The 20898-nt window shown below is 41.9% G+C and overlaps 1 protein-coding gene across 4 annotated transcripts in view; it reads right to left on the bottom strand.

The window, feature by feature from the left end:
• The window catches only part of rptor (regulatory associated protein of MTOR, complex 1), a 218956-nt gene that overhangs the window by 106244 nt on the left and 91814 nt on the right, over positions 1–20898 (bottom strand). For all 4 annotated transcript variants that reach the window (XM_080721242.1, XM_080721241.1, XM_080721244.1 and 1 more), the window contains one exon: positions 13907–13966. In XM_080721242.1, the coding sequence (XP_080577368.1) occupies positions 13907–13966 (60 nt within the window). The remainder of the gene's footprint in view (positions 1–13906; positions 13967–20898) is intronic.

Below are 20898 nucleotides of genomic sequence, written 5' to 3' on the forward strand. Positions count from 1 at the left end.
TTTAACATTATGATACAGTAGGTCACGTTGTCTTTCTTCAAACGGTCTGAAAAGGAGGCGGGGCCGTATCAGTTATTAGTGAATGTATACTTCGTCCGTCGTGCGGTGCCGCGCACAACGTGATGTGTTGTTGTTAGCTGGTAGCGCCGCACCGCACGGCTATTTTCAAGAGCTATTGTGTGTGTGTACAAGCACGCACGCGTGCACGCGCCCACACGCACACGCACACACACACACACACACACACACACACACACACACACACACACTACCACAGACTTCAGTCCTCCGGAGCTCCGGTGAAGCACTGGAGCACTTTTTTGCAGAGATGGCTGCTAAAAAGTGGTCCGGAGCTCCGGTGAAGCACTGGAGCACTTTTTAGCAGAGATGGCTGCTAAAAAGTGGTCTGTGCTGCGGAGGATCCCTCGTTCTAATCTCTGACAACTTTTTGTTAGAAGACTTGTACCCTGTACGCGGTTAGGGGGGATTCTATAGCAGATTATATCAAATTTTTACCCCTAGAACTGCTTGTTTTAAAATTTGTTTTATGAATTGTCGCATTTTCTCCTCGCACAGTTCTGTTGGGGTTGTTTCACTAGATAATACTCAGCGCTCAACTCCGCCCCCTCCCGTCATATTACCCAATCAAATTAATTTAATTCAGTTACTGTACAGAAAGTACTACTTTCAGTACAGTAACTACAATAAATTAATTTGATTGGGTAATTTAACATGGGGGTACATGACATCATTAAAAAAATTGGCTAATTTGATAGCCATAATTAGCTGTTTTGGCCGTGTCACGCCCACTTTAAGGAACGTTGATGTGTCGGAAATGCTTCGAATGGATTTAAATACCACATAATCTGTTGTGGCTCTATGCACTCTGTGGACGCTGTTGTTTGCCCTGATCTATATATTTTTTTTATTCTATTTTATTTGTGTGTGTGTGTGTTTTTGCTGTTTTTGTTTTTGCATTTGTTTTGTTTATTGCTTTTATGTAATACTCCTTGTCATGTCCTATAAGTTTATTAATGAAAAAAAAAAATCAATAAACATAGTTTAAAAAAAAAAACTCTGAAATGTTCGAGATACAAAATATAAATTAAATGTCAAATTAATTTCACTACTTCATAAAAATGGAAATGATTTGATTTCTTTATTTTATACTATACTATATAGTTACAGTTATAGTTTCAATTTATGAAAAGTTGTAATATATATTTCAAAAGCAAATGCAATAAGTTGATTTCCCCAACCCCTTGAGCACTGATGTGCATGCCATGCACACTCGTGCATCCTACAGCATCCTCGTGGATGCTGTAGGGATGTGGTGAATCAACAAGTCATTATTAAAGATCCAGTAAGTGGTATCTTTTGGCTAAAATAAGAGTTAAATATCTCTATATTCTGATAGAGATACAGCTATAGAGTGTTTGTTCAGTAACGGAGGCCGCCCTCCCCGTCTCTCCAGCTTTTTAGTAAACATATGCATTTTCAGTCCGAGATACCAATTGTATCCAATTGGGAGAGAACTCATACATGATAGAGATACAGAATAAACAAGTGGAATTGGAAGTTATGACACAAATAAGTAAGGAACCACGTTGGAAGTGGAACACTACATATAATTTAAAATATAACTCTATAACTATATAAAAACTCTTGTCAGCAGCTGTCTGTGCCTGTAGAACAATCAAACTGTAAACCTCCAACCACCAGCGACAGCCTCGTAGTTTATAATGGATAATGTGCCAAGATACAAGTGATCACACATTCAGAGTCCTACAGCCACCATTATCTACAGTAACTCAAAGCAACAAAACAATCTCTGCTGCAGCTGTTGAGTCCCATTCCTGGCAGGTGAATGCAGGGACATGCTGGGCCCCTGATTCAGCCCGGGAAAAAGAGTTGGAGAGGCCCTCATTGCATGTTATAGAGAGAGATCTCTCTCTATAGCTCTGCTGCTACTCAAAGATTTGTGACAAAGTGACAAGCCAGTGGGCCAATTACATGAGTTATATTTCGTCATTGTCGGGTGGAAACCTTGTATGTCCAAAACCGTTTGTTTTGTATTTATCATTTTAAAAATGATTTAAACTAGTGAAAACAGCCGATCTACAAGCACACAACGCCTCGCGGTAGATCTGCTGTTTTCACTACTTTTGTGCAAACAGTTACATTTTTTCCTAATGGCCGGCCCGGACCGGCCGGGAATGAACCGGCCGTTCGGGAGTTGTCCCACTTTTCCCAATGGCCAGCACGTCCCTGGGTGAATGCTTATTACCGGTGGTGGAAAGTAAATTTACTCAAGTACTGTACTTAAGCACAGTTTTGAGGTACTTGTGTACTGTACTTCACTCGAGTATGTCAATTTTTCAATACTTTACACGTCTACTACACTACATGTCAAAGGCAAATGTTGGACTTTTTACTCCACTACAATTATTTGAAAACTTTAGTTAAAACAACTTTGTAGATTTAGATTACAGGTATTACAATTTTGTCTATTCAAAAATGGACTAAGCTCAGCTTTTATATATACTTTGATGCCAAAATCTTTGTACTTTTACACAAGCAAAATTGTGAATACAGGACTTTTACTTGTAAAAGTAAAATAATTGTGAGAGTACTTCTTCCACCACTGTGAGGCTGCTCAATACTGTGTGTGTGTGTGTGTGTGTGTGTGTGTGTGTGTGTGTGTGTGTGTGTGTGTGTGGGGGTGTGTGTGTGTGGGTGTGTGTGGGTGTGTGTGTCTGCCAAAGGATATTTGGTAACATGTCATTAGGTCGACCACCAAAACCTAACCTTAACCCTAACCTCAGTAAAACTATGCCTAAACCTAACCCTAACCCTAAACCTAAGCTCAGTAACCCGTGACGCGGGTGATTATCTAACCCGCCGACGATCGCGGGTGATTATCTAACCTGCCGACGCTGTTCAACCCAACGGGAGTTCGACCTATGGGGCAGTCCCCGGATATAACACTCAGCTCGTCTAGGCCTTTCATCTCAATGTGTGTAATATTCTGTCTAGAACTGAAAGACACATTATGGCTGGAAGGATGGATGACAGATGTAGAGATGGATGAATGGTTGGATGGATACACAGATGGATAGACAAACACACATACGCATGGGTGGTGGGTGGATGGATGGACAGATACATAGACGGATGGATACCTTGGTAGCTACTACATTATGCAACTGGAGTCATTCTGAACCTGGGTTGGCATCCCAAGACTGAGGGAAGTACTCTTTATAGAAGTACCGGTATGTGATTCAGAAAACGAATTCTGAGAAAAGTATGTGGCTATATTCAGACATGAGGGGTAGTCACGATTGTCTCACAATGGCATTGTGTCAAAATGTGTGCTGGTTTCGTGTGGAAAGGAGAGAGAGGGGGATTGTGAGACAGACGGCGGGGGCAAGACAAAGATGGTTTATTTTTGGACGTCCAATTCTCTTGTTATTATGCAATAGATTTTTATAACAGGAAAAAATAAATGGATGTGTGTGTGTGTGTGTGTGTGTGTGTGTGTGTGTGTGTGTGTGTGTGTGTGTGTGTGTGTGTGTGTGTGTTGTCGGGTGGAAACCTGTCCGTTCCTTTTTTAATCATATTACCTCTGCTATTTTCACAACTTTTGTGCGACACTCCTGTATGGCATTAGTTTACGAAAAAGCGTAAAAAGAAATATGGAGAAATACCTTTCTGCTTGTTGACAGCAACGATATAGTGTGTGTGTGTGTGTGTGTGTGTGTGTGTGTGTGTGTGTGTGTGTGTGTGTGTGTATACATACAGTACACTCTTTACCTTTTTTGATCAGGACACACTCACTGCTTGTGTTCAGCAAAAATATAAAATTCCTATACTGTAGTACAACCAATTGTCACAACCATCATGTACCCCCATATGAACACCAACGCTCACTCGCATACAGTATGCATGTGCACACTCACAGCACCCACACAAACAAGCACCAAAATAATGACACTTGAGTTTACAGCATTGCATAACTCAGACAGCTTGAAAGAACAGACCGCCGTAGTCATTCAACAAGGTTGCACGACTCTCTCAACTCTATCTTTAGCAAGACTAGAAGATACCACACAACCATCCTGAAGAAGTCTGTATTCACCAGGTTGTGGTGTGTATCGAATTTAAATGCACACAGTGCAGACTGTGGAGCCATGTTAGATGGTGATTGTGGCATCACTGAGACAGGAGTGAGCAGGTAAATGAGTTTAGAGAAATCTTTACTTTTATGAGCTCCGGGACCAAACTCCATTATTTAAATCTGGGGAACATTAAGCTGAGTCAACACTTAGCTCTCTGGATGAATGCTGAGACGAGCGAGGGAGCGAGAGAGCGAGAGCGAGAGAGACATTTATGATAGGCATACAGTAAGCCAAGAGGGACAGGCTGGACATGCTGGAAATGTTGCACTATAAACATGTACAGTACGCATACATTATTTCACATGTGTTAAGTTATCTGTGCTCTTCAATATCACTAATATTTTAAGGCACCTCACGTAAAATCCAATTTATGGATAGAGTATTCAATACTCCAGCACTGAGATCCCAACCACAGTCTGTCTCTCGTCTTATCGGTAGGCAGACCTTTTGAGGTGGACAGCCTAGCACGTCGCTGAGGTGGCACGACGTGCCAGGTGTAGGCGAGGACAGGTGTGTAGGCGAGGACACCATTTTATCAGAGGTAGCAGAATCTGTGTGCCTAGTGGCGGATGGAGAAAAAGCATGGCTGTCATGTTATGTACTCCCTACATACAGACCGACTCAATTTCAAGGTTTTTTGGGGTCAACAGCCCTGACCAAGAGTTCTTTTTGTTTAGTATTCTTTTTCATTTCTCCTCTTGAGATAGCAAGAGAACTAGAAGACAGAGACGGGAAGGGGAGGTTATAAGGTTTTTGGGGAAGGATTTGATGCGCTTCCACGGACAGGGGGATTTCAGCAGTATATACTATCTTTGCGTACTGAAGTCTAAGAACTGTCAAAGATTGTGTTTTTTGTTTTGTTTCTTGGGTTAAAATGTATCTGTGGGGCTTCCGGTTTAGACACCAGCAGGATGGCAGCATAGTTAAGACGCTCCCGAAAAAATATCGACAGAAAGCCCTATAAACAGCGAAATTAGTAACCAAAGTACATCTAAGAGAACGCGAGAGGGGCTGAAATGCCTGAGACTAGGTTAAACACCAGAAAATCCAGCAAGAATCAGGATAAACAGGATAACGACGCGAGGAGTCGCAGCATTTCTCCTGAATACCATGATGTGAGCCAAGATGGCGGCGCGACAGCCCTGGCCTGGCCGGAGGACAAAACAGATGCTATTCTTAAAGAACTGAGGGAATTCAGGCGTGATAACAGGCAGCAACTCGGTGACATCAAGGAGGAACTAAAGAAAACGAACGCAAGAATGACGGAGGCGGAGGAAAGAATTACAACGACGGAGGAGAGAATACAAACAACAGAGGACGTCACGTCAGAAATGCTAAAGTTGCTAGCCCAGTTTGATGCTAGCATCACTGACCAACAGGCACGCTCGATGCGGGAAAACATCCGAGTGTATGGAGTGGTTGAAGGCTTAGAAGATGGTTCTACAATGAATGATTTTGTGGAACAACTACTGAAAGAAGGGCTGGGGCTGCCAGACGAGCCACTACACATACAGAGATCACATCGCTCGCTCGGGCCCAAACCACCGGCTGATGCGCAGCCAAGATCGATCGTGGCTAAATTCCTTAGCTTCAAAACAAAGGATATGGTGCTCCGAGTGGCATGGCAGAAGAAAAGGTTTGTGTGGCGGGACCAACAAATAACACTGGACAATGACTACCCCGCTCGCATTCTCCACAAACGCCGTGAGTATCAGGAGGCACGCACAATACTGCGTGATAAAAAAATAGCGTTTAAAACCCTCCACCCAGCCCGATTGAAGGTGGAGTACGCGGAGGGGACCAAGATATACGACACGGCGGTGGAGGCGACGCATGACATGGCGAAGAGAGGCTTCCCCGTCACTGTGATTCAAGCCCCGGAGACAATGATGGAGAGGATTCGACAACTGACGTGGCAGAAAAGCACCCGGCGCAGGGAGAGGAGACCACCACGACCGAGACCCAGAGCGTGCTACAAGGAGAAGCTGCAGACCTTCAGAAGGGTTACTCCACCACCATCCAGAGAACCCCTGGGGGGAGAGGATGAGGACGGCGAACAGCAGGACGGCGAGCGGGTGGTCGGCGTACAGGTGGACGACGGCGAGCAGGTGGACGGCGGCGAGCGGGTGAACGGAGCAGATGCCAACGGTGGTAATTAATGTCAGTTGGGTGAGATGATGAGAGGGCTAGTGCCCTGTCCAAATTTGACTGAGTTGTGTATGGGAACAGGATAAATGCTGTTTTGTTCTCTGTTTTTTATTTCCGATTCTGATGGGAATAGAATAGTAAATATTATAATAGATATAACCAAAGTACCAAGGCGAATACATTTCAAAGACAATTAGAGGATCGGGTATTTTCCTAAATGGGATCTGACTATGTTGTTAACTCTAAGGCCTCCCTCAGTTGGCTTAGAGAGGGGGGCTTACATTCTTTAGGCTGGCGTAGGGTTATAGTTGAGACCTCTACCTTGGAGTCTGAATGTGTGTTATTGTGTGTTTTTGATTCGAGTGTTTGTATGGTTTTGTTTTCTTTTTATTTGCAGTTTTGCAGGGCAGCAAAGGGGATGTTTTATAACAAAGTAATGTACATGCAGGGTATAACCTAAATGCAAGACATAAGATGTGTATCATTTAACGTTAATGGTCTAGGTAGTCCGGTTAAGAGAGGAAGGGTGTTGTCAAAATTAAGAAAAGATAAGGTACAAATAGCATATCTACAAGAGACACACCTTAACGAAATAGAACATACCAAATTGGTAAAGGGAGGATTTAAATATATTTTTTCATCGTCTTATAAATCTGGTCATAGGAGAGGGGTGGCAATATTGATCTCTCGTACGGTAAACTATGAACACATATCAGAGGTAAAAGACAAGGAGGGCAGGTTCGTGATGATAATAGGTAGAATAGAGGGTGTTTTAATGACTCTGTTGAATATATATGCCCCCCCGGGAAGTGAATGGTCCTTTTATAAACAGATATTTGATTTAATGGTGACAAAAACCCAGGGTATTCTGATTAGTGCTGGGGATTTCAACCAGAGGCTGCAACCACATCTGGATGCTTCTGGGGGCGACCCAGTGCCTAAACCTATTGCTAGAAAAATTACTTGGATAATGCAGGAAGTAGGTATTACAGATGTCTGGAGGGAAATGTACCCAACTAGTCGGGATTATACTTACTTCAGCGCCCCTCACTCTATATATGCCAGGCTGGACTACTTTCTTATGTTTAATAGGGACCTCCATAGAATAAAAAATTGTACTATAGGCCCAATAGCATTATCAGATCATAGCCCTATTTATATGACATTGAATATAACTGGAAAACCAATATCTACTCTCTGGAGACTTAATTCAAGCATTATGAACAGTCCTGTGACTAGGGAAAATATGAAAAAAGATATTGAATCATTTCTTGAACTGAATGATAATGGTGAGGTAACTCCAGCTATACTTTGGGATAGTCTTAAGGCTGTAACTAGGGGCCAAATAATTGCCCTGACTTCCCTAACAAAGAAACTACGGAAACAAAAAATACAGGATCTGGAAATTAAACTTAAACATCTACAAAGAGAACATGCAAATAGCCTGGACCCCGGGGTGAAGCGTGAGATGGGGGAAGTGAAAAATGAGCTAGATGAATTAGGAACACAAGAAATAAAAAAGTCACTATTATTCACTAGACAACGGTATTATGAGGTGGGAGGGAAGTCAATGCGTCTTCTAGCCTACAGACTGAGAAAGCAACAGGCCGACAATACCATCCATAGGATCAAGAACCCTGAAACGGGGAAAATGGAGAGCAGCCTAGAGAAAATTAAGGAAAGTTTTAATACATATTATAAGAAACTATACTCCCAGCCAAAAGATGTTGATGAGCTCAAAATTGAAGCGCTTCTTTCATCTCTCGACCTACCCTCGGTAACAGAAGGCCAAAACAAAGCACTACTAGCCAAAATAACAATTGAGGAAGTTGAGTCTGCTATTTCCAGATTGAAAACAGGAAAAGCCCCAGGACCAGATGGGTTCTCGGCCGAGTACTTTAAGGGTCTGAAGGACACCCTGGCCCCAATACTTATGAGAACTTTTAACTGGGTAATGCGGACTGGTGAAACACCACCATCCTGGAAAGATGCAGTAATAACAGTTATTCCGAAGGAAGGGAAGGACAGAGCAGAATGTGGCAGCTACCGGCCGATTAGTATACTAAATTTGGATTACAAACTATTTACATCTATCCTGACTCAGAGACTTGACTCCTTATGGCCGTTATTAATAAATTATGACCAAGCTGGGTTCATCAGACAACGCCAGACACAAGACAATATTAAAAGATCTTTACATATTGTAAACCATATTACACAGAGTGGGGAGGAGGCGGCATTGATAAGTTGTGATGCTCGAAAAGCTTATGATTCAGTGTACTGGTGCTTCCTGTTTAAGGTACTAGAGAGGTTTGGATTCCATGAGTCCTTTATTGGAATACTCCAGTCACTATATAAAAACCCGACTGCTAGAATTAAAATAAATGGTGATTTATCAGAACCCTTTAAATTGGAGAGAGGAGTCAGACAGGGAGACTGCGTCTCCTGCGGGCTCTTCGCCGCGTTCATTGAACCACTAAGCCAAATGATCAGACAAAATCAAAACATTAAGGGAATAAACATGGCAGATGGTGAACATAAGCTGGCTCTTTTCGCGGACGATGTGTTAATATATGTAGGCCAGCCCACACAGACAGTTCCCATTTTAATGGAGACGCTAGAGGAATTTGGAGCCCTTTCGGGCTATATGCTCAATGTTGACAAGACCCAGGTTATTTCCTTTAATTACAACCCACCTGCTTGTCTAGTGGGCAAGTATAACCTGAAATGGGATTCGGAATCGATACGATACCTGGGGATTGTCCTGCCCAAAGATATCTCAAAATTAAAAGAACTTAATTATGGACCACTAAATGACCAAGTTAAATCGGACGTTGCACGATGGAGCTTGTTACCCTTTCTGGGCCTGAGTGCTAGAATAGATACTGTTAAAATGAACATCCTACCGCGACTGCTTTACCTATTTCAGTCACTCCCAGTGGAGGTGTCATCGAACCAGTTCAAGGAATGGGATAAATTAATATCTAAATTTATTTGGCAGGGCAAGAGGCCTAGGATTAGATATAAAACACTACAGCTGAAAAGGGAGCAGGGAGGTTTAGGCCTTCCATGCCTATATGATTACTATTGTGCAGCTCAACTGAGACCTCTTGTGTACTGGTTCAACACATCATATGTGGCAAGGTGGAAAGACATTGAAAAGGCACTGATTCAAGGAGTCCCCCTGGCAGCAGTAATAGGGGACGAAAAGCTAATTAATAAAATTAGGGATAAAAACAACCCATGGATAAATATATCATTAAAAATTTGGCAAGAAACGGTGAAGAAATTTGGGCTGGGGAAGGGAATTAAAATGCTAAGATGGTGTGCATACGACACAGACTTTCTCCCAAACATAAATGATAATAGATTTAGGATATGGATTGGTAGGGGGATAACATATCACTACACACTCGTACACAAGGGGGCACTCAAGAGCTTTGAATCTGTTCAAAAGAAACATGGTCTTGAAAAATGTGATCTGTATAGATACTTCCAGCTTAGACACTATATTAACCAGGAGGTGAAGGATGCCATGCATCTGGAATCTTCAGGGATTCTGGGGGTATTTCTGTCTGCTGATAAGCCAAACTGTAGTAGGATAATTTCCGGATTATATAATGGTCTCCAACAGAATGACATCGAAGGTACAGCATATGTTATGGATAAATGGCGGGATGAAGGTAATTTTACCATGACCATGGAAGAATGGGAGAAAACGTGCACAGTAATATGGGAAACATCATGTTCAAAGACATGGAGAGAATTTAATTGGAAAAACCATATAAGGTACTTCATAACACCTTTGCAAAAAAGATATAGTGAAACAGGTGCAGACTGTTGGAGATCATGTGAGCAAGGTATTGCAAACCATTACCATGTCTTTTGGGACTGTCCAGTCTTGAGTTCCTACTGGAAGGATATTCACAAACACCTGGAAGCGGTCTTGGGTTTTGATATCCCTTTTCAATTCGACACATTGTATTTGGGTAACCTTCCTTATGAAGAACTAGACAGCAATGACAAGAAATTGCTCTTGATCCTTTTAGTAGCGAGCAAAAAGGCTATCACAAGAAAGTGGATGCAACCACAGCAACCTACTGTGGATGACTGGATTGAGGTGGTCCATGACATATATAAAATGGAAAAATTGACTTACTTAATAAGGGACCAAGAGGAGAAATTCCTGTGGATTTGGGACAAGTGGACTGGATATGTGAGACAGTTTCGATCTGACTTTGGCTGACTGGTCTGATAATGCGGATGTTGGTGCTAAAAATTTAATGTTTGTCCTCTTGTAAATTTGCCTAGACCTTATACCTTTTTCTCACGCATGTAACTGTTCTTGTAATAAGTGAAAAAGTGAAAGCGTTTCCCGTAATGTAACTGCCCTGCTGCTGCTCTTTTTCTTTTCTTTTCCTTTCTTTTTCATTCATTTGTTACTGTTGAAAATTGGTCATCAGAGTTTGTTTTTTATTTTGTTGAAATATTGAAGATTTGTGAATGTAATAATGATGATGATGATCCAAATAAAAACAGAATTTAAAAAAAAAAAAAAATGTATCTGTGCCCCATCTCTTCAAAGGACACTGACACTTTAAGATTATGATCAGGAACAATATAAAACTGCATTTGAGCTGCAGCCTATGTCCGTTGGGAGGGCAGAGAGATCAAAAAGAGAGAGGGGAACACAAGTAAAAATTAAAAATGAGTAAGATCAATAATGAGGTAAGTTAGCATTAGCACAAATACAAATTCCAAACAAAAAAGGAATATATCCAGGCATTACTTATTAGGGATGTGGATACATGTAACAGTGTATTGTACACAAAATCACCACTAACTGTTTAGAACCGATTAACTAACATTTAAAAATAACGAAATAATATAAAGAAACGAGCGTTGGGAACGCATGCCCCTCCAGTTATGCAATATCTGCTAGGAGTTCTTAGCACAGTACTATGACGACATATTGATGAAATTAGGGATTTCCACACATGGGCATGAAAGGGACCCAGACGGACAGACAGATAGATTTTTCTTACATTTTTCACTAGTTAGCGACCATCTGGTGGGAATCACCAGAAACAGAAAGACATAAAAACATCGTTGAAAAACTGGATCTTCATCCGTTTCCTGTTTAATTTATTCACAGAATCGTCTTTCTCTGCTTCTTGGTTTTCGCTTGGTGTTTTTAAAAACAGCACATTTTCAATCGGCAATTTTTGCATGGCCCAAACAAGCCGTTTTTTTGCAGAAGCACAGAAAGCGTGTCCTTGTCCGATATACTGTGACTACTTGAAAAGGTAGGGAAAAAGTAAAAATAGCTGCCAGTGGTTAGTTAAAGAGAGATTTGGGGATTTTCACCGCTTGGCACAACACACCCTCTGATCCTTGGCAGTTGAAGTCAATCAGTTGGATGGTGCTCAGGTTATGCACAAGACCACACACACACACACACACACACACACACACACACACACACACACACACACACACACACACACACACACACACACACACACACACACACACACACACACACACACACACACACACACACACACACACACACACACACACACACACACACACACACACACACACACACACACACACATTTATAGATACCAGTAAGACTCCCTTGTGCAACTGTATATTCTATTTTTTCTACCACAGCATTGAGCTGACATGCACCACTAGTAGCGACAGGTTGGTATTAACCCTATCTTTATCCTGTTGGATTTATCCAATGAACGGACACTGCAATATTCATTTGTTTAAAAATCAGGCTGATAACGCTGTGGAAAACCACAAATACCCAATTGTAAACTGCAAAATGATCTTATCTATCTATAAATGCGAGAAGTCTCCTGCGTGCGTGCGTGCGTGCCTGTCTGTCTGTGTGTATGTAATCCGCGTATCTCGAGAACCGTTCGTCCCACCGGCTTCAGATCGAGTTGAAGGAACACATCAGTGTGAGTATCGGGTAATAGATTTTATCTTTATTTATAAACCAAATAAATGGAAATAATAAGTGAACTGCATGGAGGAGTTAGAAGAAAAGGTGCATAGAGGAAAAGTAGGGCACTCAGTAAGTAAACTCTTGACAGAATCCTAGAACTTGCAAAAATGTACAGTAGCAAGAGATAAGAGAGGCTGCAGACCAAAGAGAGGACACATGAAATGTGCATCTGCATGCGTCACTGGTCCCCCAGTGACGCAGTTGGGTTCCTGATGAGCCCCTCCTTGTACTGGTAAAAAGAAAAAAACAGTCACACTATGCAACACACACACACACACTACAGTAGACTGAGTGCATTCAGAGTGGCACAAGCCTTCAGCCAAACACTAATTAACCTCTTGAGGAGGACACTGCTGGGTCTTCAACTTCCAAATATAAGATGATGTGTGTATGCATATGTGTGTGTGTGTGTGTGTGTGTGTGTGTGTGTGTGTGTGTGTGTGTGTGTGTGTGTGTGTGTGTGCGTGTGTGCTTGTGTGTGTATGTGTGTGCGCGCGCGCGCAAACATGCAAATACCAAAAGTGCCTCTCTGTGAGACACAGGTGAGTGCAGCTTTAGAAGATTATTTTTTAGAGTTTTTTTTCTTTTTCTTTTTTGACTTCCTTCTATCTACTAGGCATGATCGCGAAATTGCATGTTTGACCCCCATACCAACCCCATCTTTCAAACATGGCAGCCATGTTTGTTTACATTTGAAGAAAACATAACGGCTGCTATATCATGAATGCCTGAACGGATTTCCAAGCGGATTTTTTTTGTTTGAAAGCTGTGAACAGCGTGCACACACATGGTGCGTGATCCGTGCACTATGAATTACATGGAAGACTATGGAAACTTGTGGCATCCTGGAACTTTGGCAGCCATTTTTTAAATGCAGCGAATGAGTTAAAAAGCCTTGCTGAAACATAATATGTAATGTGTAAAACTATTTCATTTCTATCGACACTGCAAGCTACTTTCCGACAGATGCCTTTATTTCTCTCCTGGTGATGAAATGTAATAATCACTTCTGAAGTAAGTTAGTTGCAATCCCGAGCGTGATCAACAGACGTGTTTTATGTGAATCATTTAATTTACCCCCGCAATGCAAGACAAGAAAAGAAGGAGAAAAGCCGCCTCTACATGCTCAGAGAAACGGGGGAAAACCTTTGGCCATGACATCGATATTGAGTACAAATATCAATCTGCGACTGTGTGCCTAAAAGCAAGAGATGTTCTGTACTCAGCGGCGGTCGGCACAGTCTAGATGAAATAAAAGCTTTATTGAAGAAAAGTATGGCGTTAAATCTGCCACATTCTACTGCTACACAGGCTGTGAGGGGAGAGACAAAAGGGGAGAGCATTATGCCTAGAGGATTGAAAACAACAGAGGGTGAACTGGGTGAGAGAGAGAGAGAGAGAGAGAGAGAGAGAGAGAGAGAGAGAGAGAGAGAGAGAGAGAGAGAGAGAGAGAGAGAGAGAGAGAGTGTAATTACTATCTGAGAGTGCACTCCAACAAGAGAAAAATGGAAGCACAAAGAGAAACAAGTACAGGGCGCTATGGAGAAGCACTTACTTTTCAATGAGGTCTAGTGTCACACCTGGTACCAGTTTGGCACTCTTCTGCATACAAAACCTGGAGAAACAAAACAAATAATAAAATCAATACAAACACATTGCCTGTAATATGACCATTTGATGAAGGGGGAACACAAAATGAAATAGAAAGAAAAAGAAGACAAGAAAAAGATATACGGACAGATAAATGCCATTTGAAAAGTCTAGGATGCTAAGCAACATATCCTTGGACTATTACGGTTCTTCTAACTCATACCATTCATTGGCAGTCTAGATGCATTCATCTTCAGTTCAGGCTTGGAACTATTCCAAGGCTGAACTGAAGACGAATGCATTTAGACTGCCAATGAACGGGTAACAAAGAGGGTCATAAAGAATCAGTCGGTCATATTTCTTAAATGTGTGCTGCAATATTATTGTTAACTGCAAACATTGTCGACTTATGTCGCCGTATGACGTTCCCTGCCACGCTTTCTGAGAGCTTTTCACTAACCTTTGAAAAATCATAAAATATTCAGCATTGCTCCGATGAGCCACAAAAGATGCACACGGGTGTCCTGGAGTTGGAAAACTCTAAAGATAGCCCCCCCCAAAAAAAAGGAAATGGCGTTTTTGTTCTGGTGACGTCATCAACGTGTCAGGTGACCTTCCGATTACCCCGGAAATAATTGGTGACCCATAGGCTAGCGAACAGCACGATCGAACGTCACATGCAAGCCTGGACCATTGAAAACTAGAAAGATGCAATTGAAAATTGCAAGTGTGGTTGCCGTGACGCGAATTTCGTCTTACCACTTGAATTTTCCCCATCTAACTATAAATTAGCCAAATCTACAGTATGTCCACAGTCCGTCTGTCTGTCTGTCTGTCTGTCTGTGTGTGCGTCTGCGTTTACTTGGGAGACAAAGAAGAAGATGGAAGATGGAATACAGTCGGACATGTCTGTTTGCCCTACAAGGGAAACCACACTCGTGAAACTCATCCAACGGATAGTAATTGAGTTAACTCTGACAGGTGGAGCAGCTGTAAAAACATTAATATATCAGAACGGATTGGATAAACTAAGAATTACCTTCCAAACACCATGCATTCGTTAATTCAGTCCACCTGCCCTTTGAGATAAGCCAGCAGGCCATCAGTAACCCCAGAAATGGGCATGGTGGGAAATTAACATATCGGTAATTACTGTACCAGCCATATGCTGGTAAATGTCACCTGTGGTCAGTAATTTGGTCTGCTATAACAGACATCTGGACAAGTAACTAAAACATGTATAGAGGATGTTTAATGTTTAAATCACTTTGCAAATAGTGAAAGTCACTGATGAATTTGGCTTAACTTAACTTCAGCACTGCCATATAGTATTACAAGGTACGTACAGTATATGAAGTCCCTGCCTGTTCTTATTGAGTATTGACACTTCATATGGCACCCAAAATAACATCATGTTCTGTTGAGGAACAGTACATTATCAGAGAGAGACAGGGTGTGTTAGAGAGCTATGTGCACAGGTTGTTCTGAAAATCGACACAATGTGCTGATAGTGCCAAACACCATGTGATGCATGTTTGGAACTCCCTCCTTAAACCTAGTTGCAAATCATTTCCTATTTATGATTAAATCCATTATCAGTTACTGTAGGTTAAAGGTAAATGTTTAAATGTTTCATCATCATTATGAAAACCCTGGTTCCAAAATAATAATTCCTCTGCCTGGAATCATGGAAGGTTTTCGTAAATGCGGAGAATCCATGCGCAACCTGTACATTACTTAGAACATACAAAACAATAAAACTATTTTTCTTCCATTTCTATCAGTGGTATACGTTTCTGCCAGACAACTCTAGACATAAACAATGTGTATTATTAATTACAGGCCTAGACTTTAGAGACAGACAGGTTGAAATAAACAAAAGATAGAGCAGAGCAGGAGACTGCATCAGCCAGAGTGAGTTCCCACTGAACCCTTACACAGGGACAGATCGATTCCATGAAGCAAGGTGGAGAATGAGATAGGGAGATATACGGCAGAGGAGAGGACACAAGAGGTAGAGATACAGAGTTGAGAAAGACAGATAGTTATTGAAACAGAGAGAGAGAGAGAGAGAGAGAGAGAGAGAGAGAGAGAGAGAGAGAGAGAGAGAGAGAGAGAGAGAGAGAGAGAGAGAGAGAGAGAGAGAGTGGATGATGGTTTTCAAACACTCACAAGAAGTACAAACTTTTGACGCGGTTTCAAGAAAGGGGAAGGCAAGGTCAGAGAGGAAGGGCAATAATAGGGAGAATAAGAGGATTAAGTTATTGTATGCAACGTAAACTGAAGGGCAAGTATGAAGAGCAGAAACGCACACCAGGGGCTGTTGGACAGAGAATAGAAGACCACTGAATGACTCACAAAGAGAGAAAAACAGGGAGAGAAAGAGAGAACTGAAACCTCTAAGAGTTTGCCCAGCCCCAGACTGAGGCACCTCTCAGTGGATTTGTGGGGTTGTGGTGTTCTCTAAAAGCACTATCTGTCTGTTACTCTTTCAATCAGGGGGGCTCACTAGCCAACCATAATTATTGACGAATTGCTTACTCCAAGTCTATAAATGGACTATTAAATATAGGCTCAACCTTAATATTATCAAATGGAGGAAATTAATTTTCTTGGGCATTTGGACATAAAAAAAAAAAAAAAAAAGAAATGTTATGCATTTTCCTCAACACAGTAAGTGCCCCCAGGCATCGCTACCACTGGTGTGGTCTCTTATCTTTCCAACTAATATCCTCCTCCTAAAAACACATTGGCTGTTGACACTCACCAAGGACAAGGTTACAGCTCCATTCCGTTTCACCTCCTTTAGTCTCCCTTTTTATTCTTCAAATGCATTTATTTTTAATGGCAAAGAAATACATACAAAATATGTTTCAACATTATTTAGTCACAAACTCTTGTTGGTACTTTTCATTGGTTAAATATTTATAAAACTCAGAGTGAAACACACCGACTTCAACGCGGCGTCCCTATTTTCGGCATGTCATTACAGGCGAGAACAAAAATCTTCAAGATTTTCCCAAATGTTTCAAAAATACCTAGCTCCAAGCTCGCAGCGCCGCATATGACACCATCATGCAGTACGAGTAAGAATAAAATAGGGCACTGATGAAAATACATAAAGCAGAAAAAAAAGAACACCACATAAACTATTAAACCGAGACATGTTCTACTTTAAGAGTCACCTTCAATCGAAAAACTGTATATCATTAACCGACGGCTCTTAGGAGCGCATTCAACTATTCAACAAAAGTATCTTGAGGTAAACCCCTTCTTTTTCCTTACCTACTCCTCATCTCTAGACACTAAAGAGTCAGCTAACGTGGGAGTAGCGTTGCGTAATACCCTCCCTCTGTAGTTCACCCCACATCACGGAGGAGAAGGGAGACAACAGGTACTGTATAGAAGGATTTTCACTCTCAAATACCTGGAACGCGCCAGAGTCGCGTTAGATTTTAACCACTTTAACCATTATTTTATGCTTTAACTTTAGAAAAATAGCAGATATACAAGCTCATATACATATGCGAGCTTGTAGATCTGCTAAAATCGTGAAAAAGTGTGCAAGTCTTTGAATATCTTTGACCCGATCTTTGACCCGACTTCTAAATCCTTCCTCTAAATCAGTGGTTCTCAAACTTTTTCATGTCAAGGACCCCCAAAATTACAGGTATTTAGCCATGGACCCCCATCTCAAAATATGTTGTTCCAGGGACCGCCCAGAAGCAAATATTTGAGTTACAAATGTTCGCTTTTAAATAGATATATTCAAAGACTTGCAAAGAAAAAATCTAGATTTTTCAAAAATAGCAGATCTACAAGCTCGCAGCGCGGCGAGCTTGTATATCTGCTATTTTTCAATGGTTAAAGCAGTCAATAATCCTAGGCCTAAATGGGTTAACACATCGTTTGCATTACATTCATTAAGTAGACACTCTGAGCGAGAGAAGAATGTGTGGCTTCTCTTCTTTTAACCAAATACAGGTACGAGACAGAGGTTGAGCTGCGCTTGCTCTTGAATTTAATGAGGTGAAAGTGTGCGCGTGCTGTGTACGCAGTAGGGTCGCAAAAGACTAAAAGGATAATATGATTTTATTATATGGGCTCTCACGGATACGTGTTCATTATGAGTGTATCTGTACCTTACGTACTGATTTGGAAAGTACAGTGCCACATTTTCAAGGGAATGCTACTTAAGGTTATCAGCTGTCCTACAGGTACATACACAATTAAAATGGCGAGATACACACACACACACACACACACACACACACACACACACACACACACACACACACACACACACACACACACACACACACACACACACACACACACACACACACACACACACACACACACACACACACACACACACACACACAGAAGAAACACTGCCGATGAAAACAAATCTCCTCACATATACACACAAGCAGAGTTTGTGATGAAAGAGCCAATGGCATAAAGATAATGTCACATGCTGTTGTACACAATTACTAGTGACTAAACAGCAGGATTGGCATTGGAAAATGACAGAAGCAACCACTTGTCTTAGCCCTGCATCATCGAGACACAGCTGTCTGCCAGTTCAGAGGTGGCATTATGTACAATTCTCCACTAATGGTGATGACAAGTTCTCCTCCTCCATTATTCCAGTCTTCACCAAAGGCACCAAAGGCCTTTAGCAATCTAAAAAGCAAGCTGGGCTTTTATTTCTTTATTCTTCATGTATCTCTCTCTTTCTGTCTCTCCACTCCCACACACACACACACACACACACACACACACACACACACACACACACACACACACACACACACACACACACACACACACACACACACACACACACACACACACACACACACACACACACACACACACACACACACACACACACACACACACACACACACTCTAGCTTCCCCATCTCCTCACTTGCCTCCATTTCCACACCCACCCCTAAGCATCCCCTGTCTAGCAAAGGGTTGGGGAAATCCCCTGAAGCGGATGCTCCGTCAGTAATGATTTTCTGCTCGGCTGAACCACAGAAAGCATGCATGCACCTTCTCTTGCCTGTCACTCTCTCTTTACCCCCTTCACCTTATGTAAACCAAAGCATTCCTCCCTCATTGGATTTCATTTAAGGTTTCAAGACCAAGGAAAGCCATCACATGTCAGAAACACCCCCTTACCATGATGCACAGATTCTCTGTATATCTCACTTTTGAGGCTGCATGCAATTAAGAATAAGATAGTCCTTGTTTAGTGCAAGGAGGTACTAAAGATTGATAGATAGATACATAAAGTAACAGAAAAGGAAGGAAAGTGGAGAAGAGACATACATGCATCACAGCCAGACTGATTTAGACACAAAGCAACGTTTGGCAGGTAAGGTACTGTACATTTTCTGCAAAAAACAGTACAGTGCGTTATTAATGTCCCTCCCAGAGGTATACAACTCTTTTATCTGTGTCTCTGCTGTCTTGTTCTATCCCACAGGGGATGATGCGAGCCCACTACAATACATTCTTTGAGAGGGAAATTTAAAACAAGAAACTGCAGACTGGTGGCTTTAGATTTCCCAACAAAAAGTGATACGCATACGACTTCATTATAGTCGTGTACAACTTTAACATTATGGTTACATCTGAAGATAACACACAGTATGGGAGGGGGCGAACTTGAACTATGTGTCTTATTAAATGTAAAGTGGTTCACAGGATTCATTACACCAGGGCTAAGCTCAGTAGATTATTTCCCGACATAAAAGATTACTGTATTAGGTGTCTTCAATCTCCTGCAGACCATACACACACTTTTTATTCCTGCCCAAAACCTGTTTCTTTTTACACTGCTTTTTTTATACACTCACTGCGGTGGGTGGCTTTTATGTGCCTCCGTGTCCCTTAATTGCTACATTCGGTGAGTCTGCTGCAGGGTGTTGGCCAATAATGTGTTAACTTATTACTGTTGCCAAAACAGTAATATTCCATATTACTGATCCAAGTAAAGGGCCCTACAGATGGGCAGTGGTTGCCGCGGGGGCTCCCGCTGGGATCAGCGGCGGCCGCGCCGCGGTGAGACAAAAACACTTGCTCAGCGAGTAAACGCTGCACGGTATTTCACAAAGAGGAACACAATCCAGCTCTCACCAAACGCGTATGCATGCACAAATAAGCACGCTCGCGGGGATTTCGCTGTGATTTCACGGGACCGCGCCCGCTCGCCTCACCGCCCCTAAACTTCTCAGCGCGGCCAAAATAGCCGGCCGCCTCTCATTGAAAATGAATTCCTAGGATGCGGTGAGCACGTATCGTCTGGAGGGCCCTTAAGACTGTTACAGTGTTACATTGAACAAGATTAGTTTTTTGTTTGTAACAGAGAAAAGCTCTCTCTATTCTTTGTATCTACAGTATGGTCTATAATCCGCACCGCCGTGTGTCTGTGTCCAACTGCATGTGATTCTCCTTTCATGCACCATAGGAAGAGGTTGTCACGGTGTACAAAAAGGAAAAATCTATATGCTACGGATTGTTAGCTTGCAACAATCCAGATATTTTGCAGTAAATGTGTGATTGTTAAAATGAAAGTTCTCCAATAGTTATTTTTGTTTCAAATTGTAAAAGTAACAACTGTAGCATCACACCCAGGTGGCCTGTGTGCATATACAGTACAGTATACTCTATTCACTTGGTGGATCCTGGAAATGTAATCACTATTATTCCACTGGATTTTAGCTGTAAGTTTGTGATTGTTAAAACGTTGACAGGTCTCCAAAAGGGCTGTGACATCATACTCATATGAATAGCATAATACAAAAGCCTCATTAAACTGAAGGTCATAACTGGGCTGGGGTTTGAGATGAGGAACACAAATGGAAATGGTTTAAGGCAGGGGTGACATTCCTACTGGCTTTAAGGTATGGCCTGGAGGCATAATGTCCTTCACTCTGAC

Source organism: Nannobrachium achirus, assembly GCF_963921795.1.
Source record: "Nannobrachium achirus genome assembly, chromosome: 3".
NCBI lineage: Eukaryota > Metazoa > Chordata > Actinopteri > Myctophiformes > Myctophidae > Nannobrachium > Nannobrachium achirus.